Here is a 17921-nt window from a genome sequence, read left to right as displayed (position 1 = left end):
CATATTGGCTAATGAACACTTTTTCAATACTTCTGATACAATTATGTCACCGACTATTTTATATTGTGGTACATATATGTGAACTAGAGAGATTTCTATTAATATTAGGAAAATTCAGTTGTAGAGTTTACAAGTAATATAAGAAAGAAACAGATCGAGCTTAATATAAAAAAACACGTCGGCCAAATGAATTGCTCATATCCTCTCCATAAGACCATAACCTTTATAGTGTAGTCTTCTCAAACACCCATGTAGAAGTTCCCCTTCTGGACCCTTTATGGAATCTCCTTAGATGAAATTTTCTTCATCTAATTTTTAAATAATTTTCTAAAATTAAGTCTTAAGATTTCATTACTAAGTTTCAACAACGATAACTAGGTCTAGAAGCAAATTTGACTCCCCAACTTAATGCACACCACTTTAACCAACTTGTTCAATTTACGAATTTTTCTTACAAAAAAAAGAAGCTTATTTTAAGGATAGTGAGGTCATTTTTTTTAAAGCCTTATATATTTACTAATTAACACCAACATAATCAGGGTCTTGCATGACTATCTTCAGAATTAGAATGTATTTAGTACGGTGTGGGTATAGTTGAGGGGCCTAAATGTAAATATTCGATAATGCCCATACCTAATAAGCAAACGGCAGACCCCGTATTTTGAGCTGTTGGCAGCATTCATACCAAATAAAATGGCCCCCACCAAATATAGAAATGGATAACGCCGAATCTTCACGTTGTCCACTACGAAGTACAACCATAAATACATACAGTCTACATGTCTCTATAGTCAGGCATATCCCACTTGTACCCTTATCCTTTTATCCCTTTAAATTCATTATCCTCGTCTTTCCAACTTTCCTCATAAGCGAAGAAAAGGATTAAGCTGTGTTCATACTCTATACCATACCAAAAACCTCACCTTTATTTCCCAATTTCAAAAGCTGAACAGTTGATTGATTAGAAAGATTTGAGATTATAAAACCGAGACAAATTGCAGATAATGATGATGCAGATGGAGATGGGTTCTTCTACTACCTTAGATCAAGAAAAGAAGATCGGGATCATGGGTTATGAAAATCAAGAAGAAGATGATTCGTTCTCCTCTGATGCTTCGAGTATGGTATCATCAGATGATGAATCCGATGATGCATTTGAAGAAAGCAATTCATCTTCCGGTAGCTCTCCGTCGTCTAACGACGATCATCGGAGTGCCTTGGGAGACATGTCTGATCTTCTTCACCAACTTCCCTCCAAGTAAGTTTAATGTCAATCACTTACAAATCACAAGTTAGAAGATGCTTTGATTCCGAAAAGATAGATCATAGATCTAGAACTTGTTCTTATATTTATGTTTGATGAATTAACAGGAGAGGGTTGTCAAAGCACTTTCAAGGGAAGTCACAATCTTTTACATCGTTGGCAAACGTGATGTGTTTAGAAGATCTTGCGAAGCCTGAAAACCCTTACAACAAGAAGCTGAAATCATGCAAAAGCTATGTCGGATTATCCAAAGTGCTTCCACCTCCGACAAGAAGTGCTTCTTCCTCGAAGCTTTTCAACAACAAGCCATCGTCAAGAACTTCATGTTCTTCACTAAGTATAGGAAGAAATGGTAGCTTCCTTGGATTAAGCAACACCAGTAGGCCACCTAGTCATCCATCTCATAACAATGGTGCCACGAGTGCTTTTTAGCTATTCGAGTCGAACCCTTTTGTTCGTTTGAGGCAATCATGTTCAAGTTGATAGATCTTTCAAGGGATCATCGGCTTTTTGGATGTTCTAGTCTCGAGAGGGAAGTTTTTTTTCCTTCGCATTTTGCAAGAGATTGTTGTCATGACCCGTACTTTCGTGTATTTGAGTTACAATACAATCATTGTGTATATACTAATGGATTTGTTTAAGGGAATTGATTTATGTTTGTGGGTGTATCCAGATACTATAATCTTAATTAGAAGATACTACACATCGTTTTTAGTCCTTTTACTTCGATAAAGCTGCAAATTGGTCTTTTGTAGATTTATGGGGATGTTAGGCCTTCCATGTGCATATATGAAGGCCGAATATTTATGAAAAGTATCGTTTCTTAAAATTCTAATTATTTCGAAATATATATATATATATATATATATATATATATATATATATATATATATATATATATATATATATATATATATATATATATATATATATATAGGTTCAATTGAGAAAAAAAAAAGATTGAGAATGGAGGCCAATAATTTATCTAACATGTTTAAATAAAAAAAATCGGGTGTCCATTTTCATTAAGAGTATCTTTGTAAATTAGCAACTTTTTTACATAGAACTTACCTGTTCGTTGTTATTATTTTCCAATTTGATGATATCTTTATTTCGTTTGAATCGGATATGAGGAATTCATTATCAAGATTATTTTCTTTATATAACTCGTTAGCAATTATACGTATTCATTCCATTAATCGTGAAGTTTCGCATTTGTGTTTCAGTTTTCTAATTCGTATTCAGTTTTCCGCCGATTTGATCAGGTATGTATATCGTTTGAATCGCATAGATCGGAGTTCATTGACAAGATTATTGCCTTTTATACTTTGTTTGGAATTACGCTTATTATCTTCGTTTTGATGTTGTTTAATCGGAGTTCATTATCAAGATTATCAAGTTGCGAATATTTATTGGAGTTATTTCATCGGATTTTTGTTAAGTAGTTTGAGATATTTATTTCGAATCTGAGCTGATTTAATTTTTAATCGGATATATCGTTGTAGTTTTTACGTTCTGTACCGATAGAGATTGCTTAATTACATCATCTGATCATATATGATTTGAGTTTCTTTTAGATATTTTGTACGTTGAGGTGAGATATATTTGTAATTAACCAGGTTTTCATCTTTACGACTTTTTTTGTGAGATATATTCATTATATTCGATATTAAGATTGTTTTTGTTTATTTATATAGATCATTTGGTGTATTATGTCGAATTCTAGTGTTATTGATGGTGATTTGTATTCTTATATGAGTGAGAGTGAAGAAGAAGATGTTGAGAACTCATTTTTTGAATTATTTTGTTGTTTTTAATTTTGTTGATTATCATTTATTTACATATGAATATGTTAATATGAATAAATTGTTGTCTTATTCATATATGAATAATCGTCTGATAATTGTAATTTCAAATTTTTTATTTTTCTCGTTTTATTCATATATGAATAAGTTATGTTTTATTTTATATATTTTGAATCCTGATGAATTTTATGTATTCATATATGAATGTTTTTATTCATATATGAATAATTTTTGTTTTATTTATATGAGTTTGATGTATTCATATATGTTATTGTTTTATTCATGCATTATTATTTTAGGTGGTGAATCTTCAAGTTCAGTACATGATGCACAATATTGTGATGATATAATTGGAGAAAATGTCTATAAGCCAGATGTACCTATTCAACTTATTCCAATTTAAGGGTTTAATCTTCAAATCATTAAAGTTGGCTATCAAAATGTATTCTGAGTATGCTGAAATTAGTGGTTTTGATGTTAGACTGAGCACACAGTCAAGGTTTGATAACAAGATTATAAAGAAGAAACATGTTATATGTAATCGTGGTGGTAAACAGAAAAAGAAATCTTGTGACACATTAGGTACAAGTGGTGTTAGGAGGAAACGAAATTCAAATTCAAAAGCTATTGGTTGTCAAGCAAAGATTATATTTGAATCTGTGTATGGAACTCCAGATTATAAAGTTTTTTAGTTTGATGAACTTCACAACCATCCACTTGAGAAGAGAAGCGATTTAAAAAAAAGCGAGACAAATGTCATATTCAGAAAAAGAGTATTGTGCATGCTTCCACATCAAAAATAGGTCCAACTATGGCTCATAAGTTGAGGGCAAGTTTGAGAGGTGGGTATGAGTTTGTAAAGCCAAAAGTAGTTGACTATAAAAATTTAAGGAGACATATCAACAGTGTTATTGGTTATAAATATGCCCGGATGATATTAAACACAATGAATGACCGTCGAGCTCATTATCCAAATTACTCATTTGAGTTTAATTGTCAAGATGATGTTTTGGACTGTATGTTTTGGGCTGATGAAATGGAGAAGACATATTATGCTGAATTTGGTGATGTTATCTTGTTTGATGCGACTTTCCGAACAAACAAGTAAGTTATTTTATCTATTTTTGTTTATAGCTTATTCATATATGAATATTTTTATATTCAATTATTAATACATCAAAAATTGACTTTAATGAACATTTTTTTTGTGTGTTAGGTATCGAATGGTTTTTGTTCCGTTTACTACTATTGACCATCATAAAAAAATGGTTACTGTTGGATCTGGGTTGCTAAGCAATGAAAGCATTGAGTCTTACTCTTGGTTGCTTAAAACATTTCTTAAAACTCATGGGAAAGAACCAACACTTGTTTTAACCGATCAAGATGCTGCAATAAAACAAACTGTTGAGAATGTGTTTTGTAATTCAAAGCATCGATTATGTATGTGACATATAATGAAAAAGTTGAAAAAAAGGTATTATTTTAATATATTTCAAATATATTACTTATTAGTATATTCGTTTATGAATATTGATTGTTATTTTACTTATTATTATTTATTCATTTATGAATATTTTTGTTTAAATACAGATATCAGATGATTTATTTACTAACACAGACTTTAGAAAAAGATTTTCAAAGCTTGTTTGGGACATTAATATGAAACCTGATGTTTTTGAGGTGAAGTGGGGTTTGCTTACGAAGGAATTCAATATTGAAGACACAAGATGGTTTAAAGACATGTTTACAATACGTGTTTCATGGACACCTGGATATTTTAGTGATATTCCAATGTGTGGTTTGATGAAGACTACATCGAGGTCAGAGAGTATGAATTCATTCTTTAATACATACTCAGAAAGTGGGAACTTACTTTTGAGTTTCATGATGAATTACGACACTGCCATTCAAAAGCAAAGGAATACTCAACGAGATCTTGATAAGGCATCAAAGAAAGCATCATATAAAATGCAAACACCTCGAGAAATAGAACTGCAAGAATCAAAGGTTTATACAAGTACATTATTTTTTGAGGTGCAAAAAGAAATATATAAAGCATGTTTTTTCTGTACATACTCATATGTTGGTATTGAAGATGGTTGGGAAGTTTACATTGTGCAGCACAACAACAGTAAAAGTGATTTTAAAAATGAATTTAAGGTAATTTTATTAGTTTTTTATGAAAAATGTAATAATATTCATATATGAATATGAGAATATTCATATATGAATATGAGAATATTATATGAATATATGAATATATGAGTGTTGATATGAGCATTCTTATATGAATGTAAATGTGTAAATTTTGTTTTTGTATCAGGTTGAAATAAAAGCTGAAGAAAAAGAAATAAATTGCAGTTGTGAACATTTTAAGCGTATAGGTGTTTTATGCAGACATGCTTTTACAATAATGATGAGATGTGGTGTTAAAGAAATTCCTGAAAGGTACATTTTGAAGAGATAGAGAAAGGATGTGATATCAAGAAATTATCGTTTTAGTTCTGTTCAGTCCGATTCAGGTGATTGTGACAATGTAAAGCTAGTCAATGATTCATATTATAGTTTTGAATCATGTTTGGATATTGTAAGAGATGACAAAAAGAGATTGGCTTTGTTTGCTGAGAAGTAAAAATGTTGTTGAAGGAATTTGAGAGTAATTATATTTCTCTTGGATTGAAAAGCAAGACAGATGGTGAAGTTGTATGCAAGCTTTTGGGTGTTACTATTCCTATTCCAGAAGAGATTAATATTCATGTTCCTGAAGTTCAAAGCAGTAAAGGTTTTGGAATCAAGAAAAGAATTTCAAGTGTAGGTGAAGTAGCATATGAAAATTCTACAAAAGAACATAGAATGTGTTCAGGATGTGGAAAACGAGTTCCACACAATTTACGTACTTGTCCAGAAAGAGTTGGAGCTGCTAAATCAGCAAAAGACAGTTAGGGATTTTTTAGTGTTTTTTTTATGTTTTTTGGTTTAATTCATTATGAATATATGCAGATAAAAAAAATAAACAATAATATTCATGTATGAATAATACACATTTATATTGATATGGTAAATTGATATGTTGATATTTGTTTTTAAATTACTATAAATAAGTTATATTGATATTGTAAATTATTCATAAATGAATACAAATATGTGAAATTTGTTATACTAATAAATAAGTATATTCATATCTGAACTTTTTTATGTTAATATCTGAACTTTGTTATACTAACATATTAATTTGAACATATTCATAAATGAATATATCATATTCGTATTCATTTATGAATAAATAAAAATAAAGTTTGAAAATATTTGAATATAAAAAAATGACATAAATAAGCAAACTTGTTTCTACTAATAAGTTAGTTATATTCATATATGAAATTTGTTATATTCATATATGAACTTTGTTATGCTGACATATTACTCCTAATTTAATCATAAATGAATATATCATGTTCGTATTTATTTATGAATAAACATAAATAAACTTCGAAAATATTTAAATATAAAAAACTGACAGAAATAAGTGAAGTTGTTTCTATTACATAATCATTCAACACAAGATAATAAAAGTTGTTCATAAGCATTTCACAAAATATTAAAACGATGTTCAACAACATTTAACAAACCATTTAAAACTTGTTTCGCAGAATCATCTTACATGTACTTCAAATCCATTCATCTTCAACACAAACTATTCTATAGCATCACACTTCAACATTCTTTCATCTTCACAAGCAATCATCAATATTCTTTTAACCTTTTTTGAATTGTTTGCATAGCCTTGTATGCATGATCAGTACGCATTTTGAATTCAACTTTTTGATATTTTTCAGCAAGATCCAACACCTTAGCCTTCAACATGTTAATTTCAGAAGTTAGCATTATGTGTGCATATCTTTGCCTAAGCTTCTCTAAAGTAGTTTGTTGAACTGCACTTTCTTTATGAAGACCTGGTTTCCACTTTGAGAGTGGTTGTCCCATATAGGTCCCCATATGTCTCATTGCAAAGACCCCACAATCAACTTTGTTTTTAACTATTCTCCATGACATTTCAAGTCGTTGGGGTTTGATACTTTCTTTTGAGATTGCATTTGCTCTTGGATGGTTTATTTCTTTAAAGTATCTCACAAAGAAATTTTTTTGATCATTAAATAAAATAAAAGTTAGATATGTAATAAATTGGTTATGTTATGTTGTTGTGAATTGGGTACATACCAAAGGTTTCAATATTACTCCGTATTTTCCTTCATAACCCCCCTCAACTGCACTATTGTCTAGAATTTCAATTGGCGGTTTCTTTAAGTTGAAGACAATCACAAAAATGTGAGCACTTCTAACAACTGGAAAGAATACCCGTTTTTATGTATATAATGGTAAGTATTTTGTTGATAAAATATATACAAAAAAAAAACAACTTTAATTAACATACCATGTCAATATCTTTTATGTTCAAGATTTTTTTGTATCCATTGGTACTCTCATGAAAGTTCTCCTTGAATTTTTCATATTTTCTTTCATCAGACAATGTTGAAGTTAGATAAGCAGTCTGTAACCAATATAATCATATGTGAATTTCAGTTGAATATATATAATTATGTTAAAGAATACATCATATTTGTATAATAATATGTGAATTTCAGTTGTAAAAAAATATAATATTCATAAATGAATACATCATATTGGTGTATTCATTTATGAATAAGGAAGGAATTGAGTTTAGAACATAAACTTACACAAACTCCAACTTTCAAGAAGAGTCTGTATGGTGAATTTCCAAAATCCATTTCCATTTCTTGGTGGTTAAGTAAATCAGACCAAGTGTCTAAAACTTTTCCAAAAATCTCTGTGTTTGCATATAGACTTTCCATAATTGCTCTTTCTGTTTTATGACCATATTTTGTCTGGACAACCACATCTCTGCAAATATATAATCAAAATGTCATAGATTATTATCTATATAATAATCATATATGAATGTATATAAAATAAAGTTACTTACGATGTATTGCCTTGTAAGTTGAACAACCATTCACAAACAATACTCTCCTGATGTGTCAGTTTGGGTTTTGTGTCTGTTATTCTGCATTTGAAAGGTGATTTGAAAGCATCAGCAAGCTTCTTCTCTCTTGGTTGATCTAGATCATGCTTTGATGGTCCTACTTCAGTAGGAATTGATACAGAGATTGGATTTGGATTAAGAACATTTTTCTTTGCTAATCTGATAACAACCTTCTGATGGTCGTCTTTGATTTTGTTTCTTTGTAAGTGCTTTTTTTGGTGAAGATTCATTAGATTTTTTACTTGAAGTTTGATCTGAATCTTGACTGAGACCTAGACTAAAGCTTGGATGAGTATCTGCATGCCAGGAGATTTATCATATAAATAGTTGTAAGTTAATTATAATATTTGAGTTTATATTTTGAAATGTTTATCCAAATTGTTACATCCTTTATTTTCTTTTGTCTTGTCAGCTTTTTCTCCTTTCTTGTTTTCATTTTCTGACTTTTTCTTTCCTGAAAGATAAAGAATTATGATTAAGTAATTCATATGTGAATAATTAATGTATTCATTTATGAATAAGTAATGCATATCATTATTTATGAATAAGAAATATTTTTTTTATATTGCGTTATTTATTTGTGAATAATAAAACTTATTATATTAATTTATTAGTGATTCAACTATTTACCTTTATCTTTTGCATTTCCTTTCTCAGTTTCTGTATGTTTTTCTTCACCTCCATCTTTCGTGTTCTTAGCTTCTGTTCCTCCTTCATTTCTATCTTCAGAGTTTTCCTTGCCTGAAACATATACATCATATATGAATAATTTTTATTTTTTATTCATTTATATAGTGTATTATTCACTTATGAATAAATAATGTTATTAAAAAATCAATATAAATATTGTAATATATTTTAAGTCATTCATTTACCTGTATCATCTCCCTTTGTTTTTTCAACTTTTGTTCCTTGTTCATGCACACCTTCTGATTTTTCCTTTTCTGCAAAAGTATTAGTTTTACCTGTACTCATTGGTGACCCTAGTAAAAATTTAACAAACAAAATTGTTATTATGTATTAATATTTTTATACATTTTTTTAAAATAAAAGTAAGACAAAATTTACCTATATCAATATTATCGAAAATAGTTTTCATTTTAGGGTGATTCCAGATTTCACCTTCTTGACTATTTAAACTTGAAATTGCAATTCCAAGGACATTGTCCACAATGTTGTCAACAACTTTATCCAACAAATTTTCATTTTCAGTTTGTTGAATAGTCTCCTCATGATTATTTGTTTCGTCAGCATGATCATCTTTTCCCTCGTCATCATTCTCATTTTCATTCCTCTTTCCATCTTTCTCTTTTATTCCAATTTCACCTTCTTTTTTATTCTTATCTGCATCATTCTTTATTTCTTCATTATCTGCTTTATTTGAATCAAGCAAATAATCTACTTTTGGTTGACTTGCACCATTATCACTGTCTTCTTCACCATTTCCCTCTTTATCTTCATTTTCTGTTTGATCATTTGTTTTTTGACCCATTATTGGTGTCAAATTGATTCCTTCAACTCCAGTTTCATTAATTGGAAAATTAAAAAGTGTTGTGCTTTCAGTTTTTTCTTCAACAATCATATTTGTCATCTTTTCTTTGAAAATTCTAAAACTTTCCTTTTTAAGGAACTTTGTCATCGCATCATTAAGCTTTGAATTCAGCTTTTCCTTCATCCTCTCAAAACTATTAATCATTTTTGATATTTTTGATTCATATGCCTATGTAAAAAAAAGAAGTATATGATTAGAATTTAATATAATAATTTAATGTAATCATATATTATTAACATGTTCAAACTAATTACCTCAACAGAATGATCTTCATCTTTATCATAATCATTGTCTTCGAGATCTGTATCTCTTTCATCTTGTTCATCAACAAATTCTTCATTTATTTCTCCAAGTCCAAATTTACCTTTTTCTTGTTTAAATGCCTCTCGATATCTAATCTTCTCTGAACTCCAATACCAAATTGTTGGACGTTTACGTGTTACTGTCAAAGCTTCTTAGTGGATGTTATCAGCATAGAACAACTGCACATGAATGATAACTAATTGATATTCATATATGAAGAAGTAATATTATTTTTTACTTATTCATATATGAATAAGTAATGTAAAGCATTATTTGTTAACAAATATATTTTACTTATTCATATATGAATATTTGTTATTAGTTTATGAATAATCAATATTATTAAAAATTGGGTATAAACATTAAAATAACTTACCACCAAGAAAACTGAAGGTCCAACAAAGAAGCTGGTATCTGAGTATGCTATATATGAGTTTTTTTGTTCTAACAAGACAGTCCAAAACATAACTGCACTAGTCTATGTTGCTGATATCTGTTCTTCTTAAAATATAACTCAAGGGAAATAGGTTGCATCTTCCCATTGATGTTGACTCGCAAAACGTGCTGACAAAAAGAACTAAGAAGTTCAATTTGAAATTGAAAATCAGCTTGTGTGGTAGAAACAATAACATTTTTGATTGCACTCAGTGGGATGATTGAATCTTTTTTAAATTCACTACTAGAAAAACAGCCTTTTACGATGCTTATTGTGCGTCGTAAAAGGATTAGACGATGCGCAAATGCGCATCAAGGAAGACCCTGTCATAAAGAGAGACGACACGCTTTTGTGCGTCGTCTATAGACGATGCACATTTACGATGCTCATTTACGATGCGCAATTACGACGCGCGTTTACGACACACAATGCGTATCAAGGAAGGCCCTGTCATAAAGGAAGACGACACGCATTCGCGTGTCGTAACCTTACGACGCGCGTGTTAATGACACGCAATGCGTATCAAGAAAGCCACTGTCAAGAAAGGTCATGTCATAAATGAAGATGACACACATTTTTTGCGTATCATAATTTTAAATGTTAAAAAAAACATTATTTATAGATTTACTAATTTTCAAATTAAATTTGTATTTAATGTCTCATAATATAAATAAAATACCATACACAAAAAATACAATCCATTGCATAATATTTAATGTCATATAATTTTATTTCTAACAATATATAAATTTGCATTCATCTAATCTACTACTAACAATTGGAATGAAGAATGCAACACTTGCATTTGCAGCATCTTATCTCTTTCAACTTGAGCTTTCTTTTCCTCTTCTAACTCTAGAGCTATTCGCTTTCATCATCAACCCTGTAAACACATGTACATATCAACATAAGTGCAAAAATAAATAAATAAATAAATAAATAATAAAATTTCAGTTCATTACAATCAAATACTTGATAAATACATAAGGGACCCTATAAACTTCAGAGATTTAAAAATGATGAATGAAACAGTTGGAAGTTTATATTTTTTAACCATCCATGATGTCATATCCCTAGATATAATACTATTTTTTATTTAAAAAATCGTTACTAATTAGTTTTACTTTTTACCTTGTCTTTAACCAAACCACCGGATGTAAAAATCCCAGCCAAAACCACAACCAGAAACATCAGTTCAATGAATCGAGTCCATGTAACGAGTAAGAAATCAATCAAATCGGAGCAATAATGCTACGACTAAATAGAATATTTAACTCAAAGAACCCTAACACTAGACACAATTAAATGAATATAACGAGGTTAGTGAATCTTACTAGTGTGTGGATGTCCAATATCAGTCGCCATTGTTGCCGGAAGAAAAATGCAAAAATTTCTGTATAGAAAAAGGAATAATTACTAAAGTGGGATCTGACTAGATCGTTGAAGAATATCTTCTCGGTATATGGATCTCGGATATCGACCCAATTTTTAGTCTGGTACCATGCTAATATTGACTTTCAAATCATCAAATTATTACTTCAGGTACCTTCATTTTTTACTATTTCCTGCATAATTTCAATCAATTTAAAAAAGGTGAGATTTTTTTACATTTTCAAGATAACCCATTAGCAAAATACATGAACCATTTTCTTCAATTATGAAAAGCATAGAACCGATTTACAAGAGTCAGTAGTTTTGTTGACTTGAGCTATAAGAATATGAGTTACAAAAATATCAAATATCCTACAATTCAGTAATGATCCATCAAACTTAGAATCAAAGCGAAACAATAGATTTATAGACAACATATTTTCCAATTTTTTTGTTCATTTCTATGCCCAAGTATAGAATTTTTATTGATCCAATCCAAAATTTGATTTTTTTCCTAATTCAAACTTATGTTCACTCATTCTATTAGCATGCATCTTGATTTGGGGCGATCCATTAATTTTTTCATGTGTATGTGAAATTGGCACCTAATGACTAAGAAATCATGGTAAATTGCTCATTCATAATTTTCAGGAATGGAATCAATGAAAGGAACTAGAATCAGGGAATCATAAATTGTAGTTCATAGTTCATACCTTGAAGGAGAAAATGGATGTTGCAGAAGAAGGTACAAGTCATGTGAGAAGAATTCGAGGAGAGGTTTCATGTAGGGAATCAATGAAAGGAACTGGAATCAGTGAATCATAATTTGTAGATAATAGTTAAGACTGGATTTCTCTTCTCTCCTTAGACCATTATTCTTTACATGGGTCATTTTGCAACTATTCCCTGTAAGTAAATTGATAATATTTCAAATTTCAAATTGACATCAGTCTGAGTCTTAATCAAATGCATGTCAAACCTTGTAATATAGTTTTAGGAATAAATTACTATTCTTGTTGCAGATTGTACTAACAACTCTGGTGTATGAGAAGCAAAAAAACTTAAGAATTATGATGAAAATGTATGAGCTTGGGGATGGTCCTTGCTGGATGATTTCTTATACATACTTCCTTGCAATATCTTTGGTTTACAGGTTCTGTTTCGTGGACTTCGGCTCAGTTATTGGTACAAATCAGTTAACATTAAATTACATTTTTTATTTTGATTATTTTAATTTACTTAGCTAATGCCCTTCAATTCATTGCAGGGTTAAAGTTCTTTACATTGAATGACTACAGTATCCAATTTGTGCTCTATTTCATATACATAGACTTACAGATTTCTATGGCCTTTCTAGTGGTTGCTCTCTTCTCTAATGTGAAGACTGCTGCAGGTTTGTTGTCATATATTCCATATCTGTTGGAGTTGCTTAAGCTGTGTTTGTTACACCGACTTGACAAGCCTATTGTGGATATTTTTCAATGATGAGAATAAAAGAGAAAGAGAAAAAAAGGGATGGATGATTGATTAGTTTGTAACCTGAGTAACGATGGCAGTACAAGCACCTGCAGAAGCTGCAAGAATCAAATTTACTTTTGTTCCAATTGACTTTGTGTTGTATTTAATATGATACAACCTTTTAAAGTAGCAGTATCCATAAAAGTATACAAATTGTGTTGTAAAAGATTGTAAGTTCTTTGTTCCAAGGCCTTGATGTAATGATAAAACTCGACCACTGGATACTGCTTCTAACAACACATCTGATGGTTTCCCGTAGGTAAAAAAATTATGGAAGAGTCCTTAAACATTCTTGTTTAAGGATTTGTTTCTTCCACCTGAGTCAAAACTCATTATAATATTAGTTTTCGGATTATTTAGGGTCAAAATAGTTAGATTTGTAGAAGCAATTTAGGAGTTCTTGCAAGAAAACTAATTATGGATATACATGTAAATTCCATTAACTATCCTTAGCACTTACCACAATAGCAAATACAAGATTCTTAAGAAATCTCCCAAGATGATATAGTAATCTTCTAGTGTAAGATGGTTGCCATCTTCTACTTTTGTAGAAAACCCAATCTACCATCAATTTTGATATTTTAAAAGCATTGTTTTACAAATCAGATGCAAAAATAAACTAATAAGTTCAACATAAAAGGTGCTAAATTTAGAAAATACTATGATCAATTTTGATCTTGAACGACTGTGAAAAATCAAATCACGAAATTCAGTTATTCAACAGATCACAAACACCCATATGAAAGTAATAAACAAGATAACCATATAGAAATCAATCAATCAAGTTCAACAGCATAAGAAGAATCAGATCACTCAAAACAGATGAATATAGGGAAGTTCAAGAACGAAAAGTACTTGTATTTCTGTCGTACATGAGAGCGAACCTCGACCTGATACTTAGCTTTACAGGTATCAAGAGGGTACAAGATGGTTGTGCTCAAAACAGCTCCAATAGCTCCTGATGTTGCCTCCGAGATGGATTCCAGATCAATCAAAAACATCATTAATCACGGCTTCTCCTCAACGCAGATTACATGAAAAAAATATATATAATTAAGGAAACAAACAAGAAGATGATGAATTGATTTGGTATCAAGCAATCAGAGAAGTGAAGAAGTAAAATTGAGTTTGGTAGAGGTGATCGTGTTTTGCATTGTCAATACAAGCATACAGTGGGTACGCCAATGTTGACAACAACGAGAATAGATTAAAGAGTAGGGGGAATATTGAATGAAAAAGTTACCTTGAGAAGCTCATAAATGTAATACTATCAGTCTCTTGATTACCATGGTGTTTGATCTATCCGGACCACAAAAATCTTCCTTCACAACAATACCCATCTTCTTCTCTTCATCCCTGTAAAAAAAACATGTAAGTCAGGTTTTGTAGTCGAAGGATTGGAGGGAGGGTATTTTTGGACTGTGGTCCCAATTATTGTAGGTAGAGTCTCATACTTGGGGGTGCGATCGAGCCCACTAAGTTTTAGATGATATTTGGAGGGAGGGTATTTTTGGATTGTGGTCTCGATTATGGATTGTTTTACCGATGTCCAGACACTTTTCCATCTTCAACTGAACTATATATTCCGCATACTTATGTCCTCCAACATGTGAGCAAGCAATCACAAACACCTGCTCCTTCAATGCCCTAACTTCAATCTCTTCATTGAACTTTTCAATTAAAGCTGGCCCACAAAGATGATTTGTGTATACCTTCTCTCCACTATCATTACCAACAACTCTAACTTCCAATCCAACACAAGCAGCATCTGGAGCAAGGGGAATCTCCTCATAGCTCAGGAATTGTATTGCAACAGGATCTTAACAGAAAAATCCAAAATCATGAACCTAAATTGACATATCAGAGACCTTATGGTAATGCTAATTTCTAAACCCCTCCAAGTTGAAAATATGTATTACTTATTAAAGCAACTCACAAGGTCCCTATATATTGGATAGTCTGGAATCTCTTCACGATCTACAAACATAGCTTCAGCTACCACAGGACCTATACATTAACATAATCAATCAGAAAAAGGTAACACATTGAAAGGAGTTACTTTTCCCTGTAGATGAACATTGAATGGATGACTCTGAATATTAATAAACCAAAACATATTGAATGTGAGTAAATGACCAACTTACCCTTCTGTCTCTTCATCAAGTTTCAACACTTCCTTCACTTTGCCTTAAATTTTTTTTTTTTAATTAGAGTATGTTAACCCTGTTGCTGTATATGGAAATGGAAATGGATCATACTTGGCAAATGTACAAGGCTTTCTTGATTGCTTCTCTTCGTGGTTTAGAAGAGATTGTGTCAGCTCCAATGGCTAGAGCCACCATAGCCATCACCACAATTTGACTTGTGTATGCCTAAATATCAACACCATGAGTTAACCAAAACAATTCTTGTAAAAATTAAATTTGAAGAAAAAAATTGAAAAAACATGTCCAATAACACCCTGTCTTGTGAAGAGAATATGTTTCACTAATGATCCTCCCTGAAGTATATCCATTTATTTTCTTTTATACCAAAAATGCCCCTCGGAAATGCAGCCCATACCCCCACACATATAAAAAAATGAAATAAATAAAGAGTACAATTTTTTTTAAATACCTGTAATGGAACTATGTTGACAACAGGCTGCAAGCAGTCAACAACAGGAGGCACTTGAATTACTCTACAACATGGACCACAAACAGCTGTTGCAATTCCACCCAAAGCATAAACACCATCAATTCCAACCAAAGCATAAACACCATTTGTGCCTTCTTAACCGTTTTTGGCCTCCCTGTAAGGCATTTTGCCACAATTGCATCGCAAAATTCCTTGGCATACCTACAAAACCAAATTTTAACTACTATGTGTCTTTGAAATGGAAGAAGTTAAACATATGGAATGAACCAGAATTCACATTCGACCAACAACACCATCTTTTTTAGCGATAAGTGTGTGTGTGTGTGTGTATGCTCACATTAACTTTAGTTAAGCACTTGACATGTTAGAGTTCTAGATAATTCCTTAATGATGAAAGCTTTCCTCAATGTAGATTTATGCTACTTCACAATACCATGTGTATATGCTCACATTCTTCAAGTGAACTCTACAAATTATCCTTTCAAACCGATCATAACAATATTTTAGTATGCTCTTGCTAAGAACGTGGTAGGCTTTTAGGACTATGTTAGACCAAGTTCTCATTGTCCTTCGACGTAATTATATTAATTTCATAATCCTAACTTACACCTGCTTAGCCGAGAATAACATCAAGAATTTTAACACACACATAATAGTTACAATCAGGACAATTCAGAATAGATCTCACCAATACTGAACCAACAATGCTTGCAAATAAACAATCCATGAACTGTGCCATTTTAATTAAAGAAGAAAACACACAAAAAACATCATCGATACAAAATATTAGTACCTTATATTTTCTCACGGATCTCAATGAGTGGTGCCCTCATACGCAAAACAGCGGCATCGACATCTACAAGTTTGGTGCTGAGATTCACGAAGTCAGCATAATCTCGGTTAACTCGCTCTACTAGTTCATGTTTAAGGGATGAAAGATGAGACAGCAACTCCGATCTTCGGGTTTCAAAGGGTACACAGGTTCATAGATCGGAGATGTAGGATTCCGAGTCGAAATCAGGGCTGAGAATTGAGGAAAGAGAAAGTACATAGAAAGTGTGTTTGTGTGTGTAAGAGAATTTAAGCCTACGTCTTCTGATCAACACAAGGAAGACGATGTTATTGAGAGGGTAGATGAGACGGCAACTCTGATCTTAGGGTTTCAAAGGGGACATAGGTTAATAGATCGGAGATGTAGGATTCTGAGTCGAAATCAGGCCTGAGAATTGAGGAAAGAGAAAGTACACAAAAAGTGTGTTTGTATGTGTGAGAGAATTCAATCCTACGTCTTCTGATAAACACAAGGAAGACGATGTTATTGAGAGGGTAGATGAGACAGCAACTCCGATCTTAGGGTTTCAAAGGGGACACAGGTTAATAGATCGGAGATGTAGGATTTCGAGTTGAGGAAAGAGAAAGTACACAGAAAGTGTGTTTGTGTGTGTGAGAGAATTCAAGCCCTGCGTCTTTTGATCAACACAAGGAAGACGATGTTATTGAGAGGGAGGCTTGTTGTGCGAGACAGATCACAAAGAAGATCTGATGGTCGTTAAACCAGACCTAGGGCTTGTAAACTTGAGCATCTGTTGTGGTCTCCATCGAGGTAATGTTAGCCCAAGCTCGCCGGCTAAAAGAGATGAGTCGAGATCGATGGTAGATGAGGTGAGCCATGGTAGCGAATGTTGCAGAGCACTTCCATCTTGAAAAGAACCCTAGAAGGATTCCTTCGATTTTTTGATAAAATAAATAGTTTGGAGGCGCGTTTAAGAATTATAAAGCGACATACTTACACGACACGCCTATTACGATGGGTGCCCTCCATGTTTTTATTTTTATTTTTTTCTAACACAAATTGTAGGTCACGCAAAAATGCGCGCCCTAAATCCTTCAAAATTTTCAATAGATGACATTATTTTTACGTCACGTGCTTTTACGTATCGTAAATGCGTGCACGTCATAAATTGCGTGTCATTAAA

The 17921-nt window shown here is 31.6% G+C and overlaps 2 protein-coding genes and 1 long non-coding RNA gene across 4 annotated transcripts; 2 read left to right on the top strand and 1 right to left on the bottom strand.

Annotated features, from left to right (window-relative positions):
- Positions 1–804: 804 nt before the first annotated feature.
- LOC111895818 (protein OXIDATIVE STRESS 3) lies at positions 805–1922 on the top strand. Its single transcript, XM_023891879.3, has 2 exons — positions 805–1258; positions 1372–1922. The coding sequence occupies exons 1-2, from the start codon at positions 1005–1007 to the stop codon at positions 1694–1696; spliced, it is 579 nt and encodes a 192-aa protein (XP_023747647.1). The 5' UTR covers positions 805–1004; the 3' UTR covers positions 1697–1922.
- Positions 1923–2217: 295 nt separating this feature from the next.
- On the top strand, positions 2218–6142 carry LOC111895840 (protein FAR-RED ELONGATED HYPOCOTYL 3-like). Its single transcript, XM_023891898.3, has 4 exons — positions 2218–2529; positions 3369–4173; positions 4286–5229; positions 5393–6142. The coding sequence occupies exons 3-4, from the start codon at positions 4729–4731 to the stop codon at positions 5534–5536; spliced, it is 645 nt and encodes a 214-aa protein (XP_023747666.2). The 5' UTR covers positions 2218–2529; positions 3369–4173; positions 4286–4728; the 3' UTR covers positions 5537–6142.
- A 4962-nt stretch (positions 6143–11104) lies between these two features.
- On the bottom strand, positions 11105–17664 carry LOC122196884 (uncharacterized). Of its 2 annotated transcripts, none has more exons than XR_006189303.2 (11): positions 16739–17664; positions 15925–16146; positions 15453–15680; positions 15245–15315; positions 14763–15155; positions 14164–14664; positions 13330–13625; positions 13127–13252; positions 12504–12696; positions 11754–11984; positions 11105–11302 (listed from the first exon to the last, which is right to left on the bottom strand). It is a non-coding gene; the product is annotated as an uncharacterized LOC122196884 (long non-coding RNA). The 2 variants fall into 2 exon arrangements; XR_006189304.2 differs by having other exon boundaries at positions 14763–15127.
- Positions 17665–17921: the final 257 nt, after the last annotated feature.

This window comes from Lactuca sativa, chromosome 3 (assembly GCF_002870075.4).
Source record: "Lactuca sativa cultivar Salinas chromosome 3, Lsat_Salinas_v11, whole genome shotgun sequence".
Taxonomy (NCBI): domain Eukaryota; kingdom Viridiplantae; phylum Streptophyta; class Magnoliopsida; order Asterales; family Asteraceae; genus Lactuca; species Lactuca sativa.
Note: the sequence above shows the minus strand (reverse complement) of the source record. Positions and strands in the feature narration are given on the sequence as shown.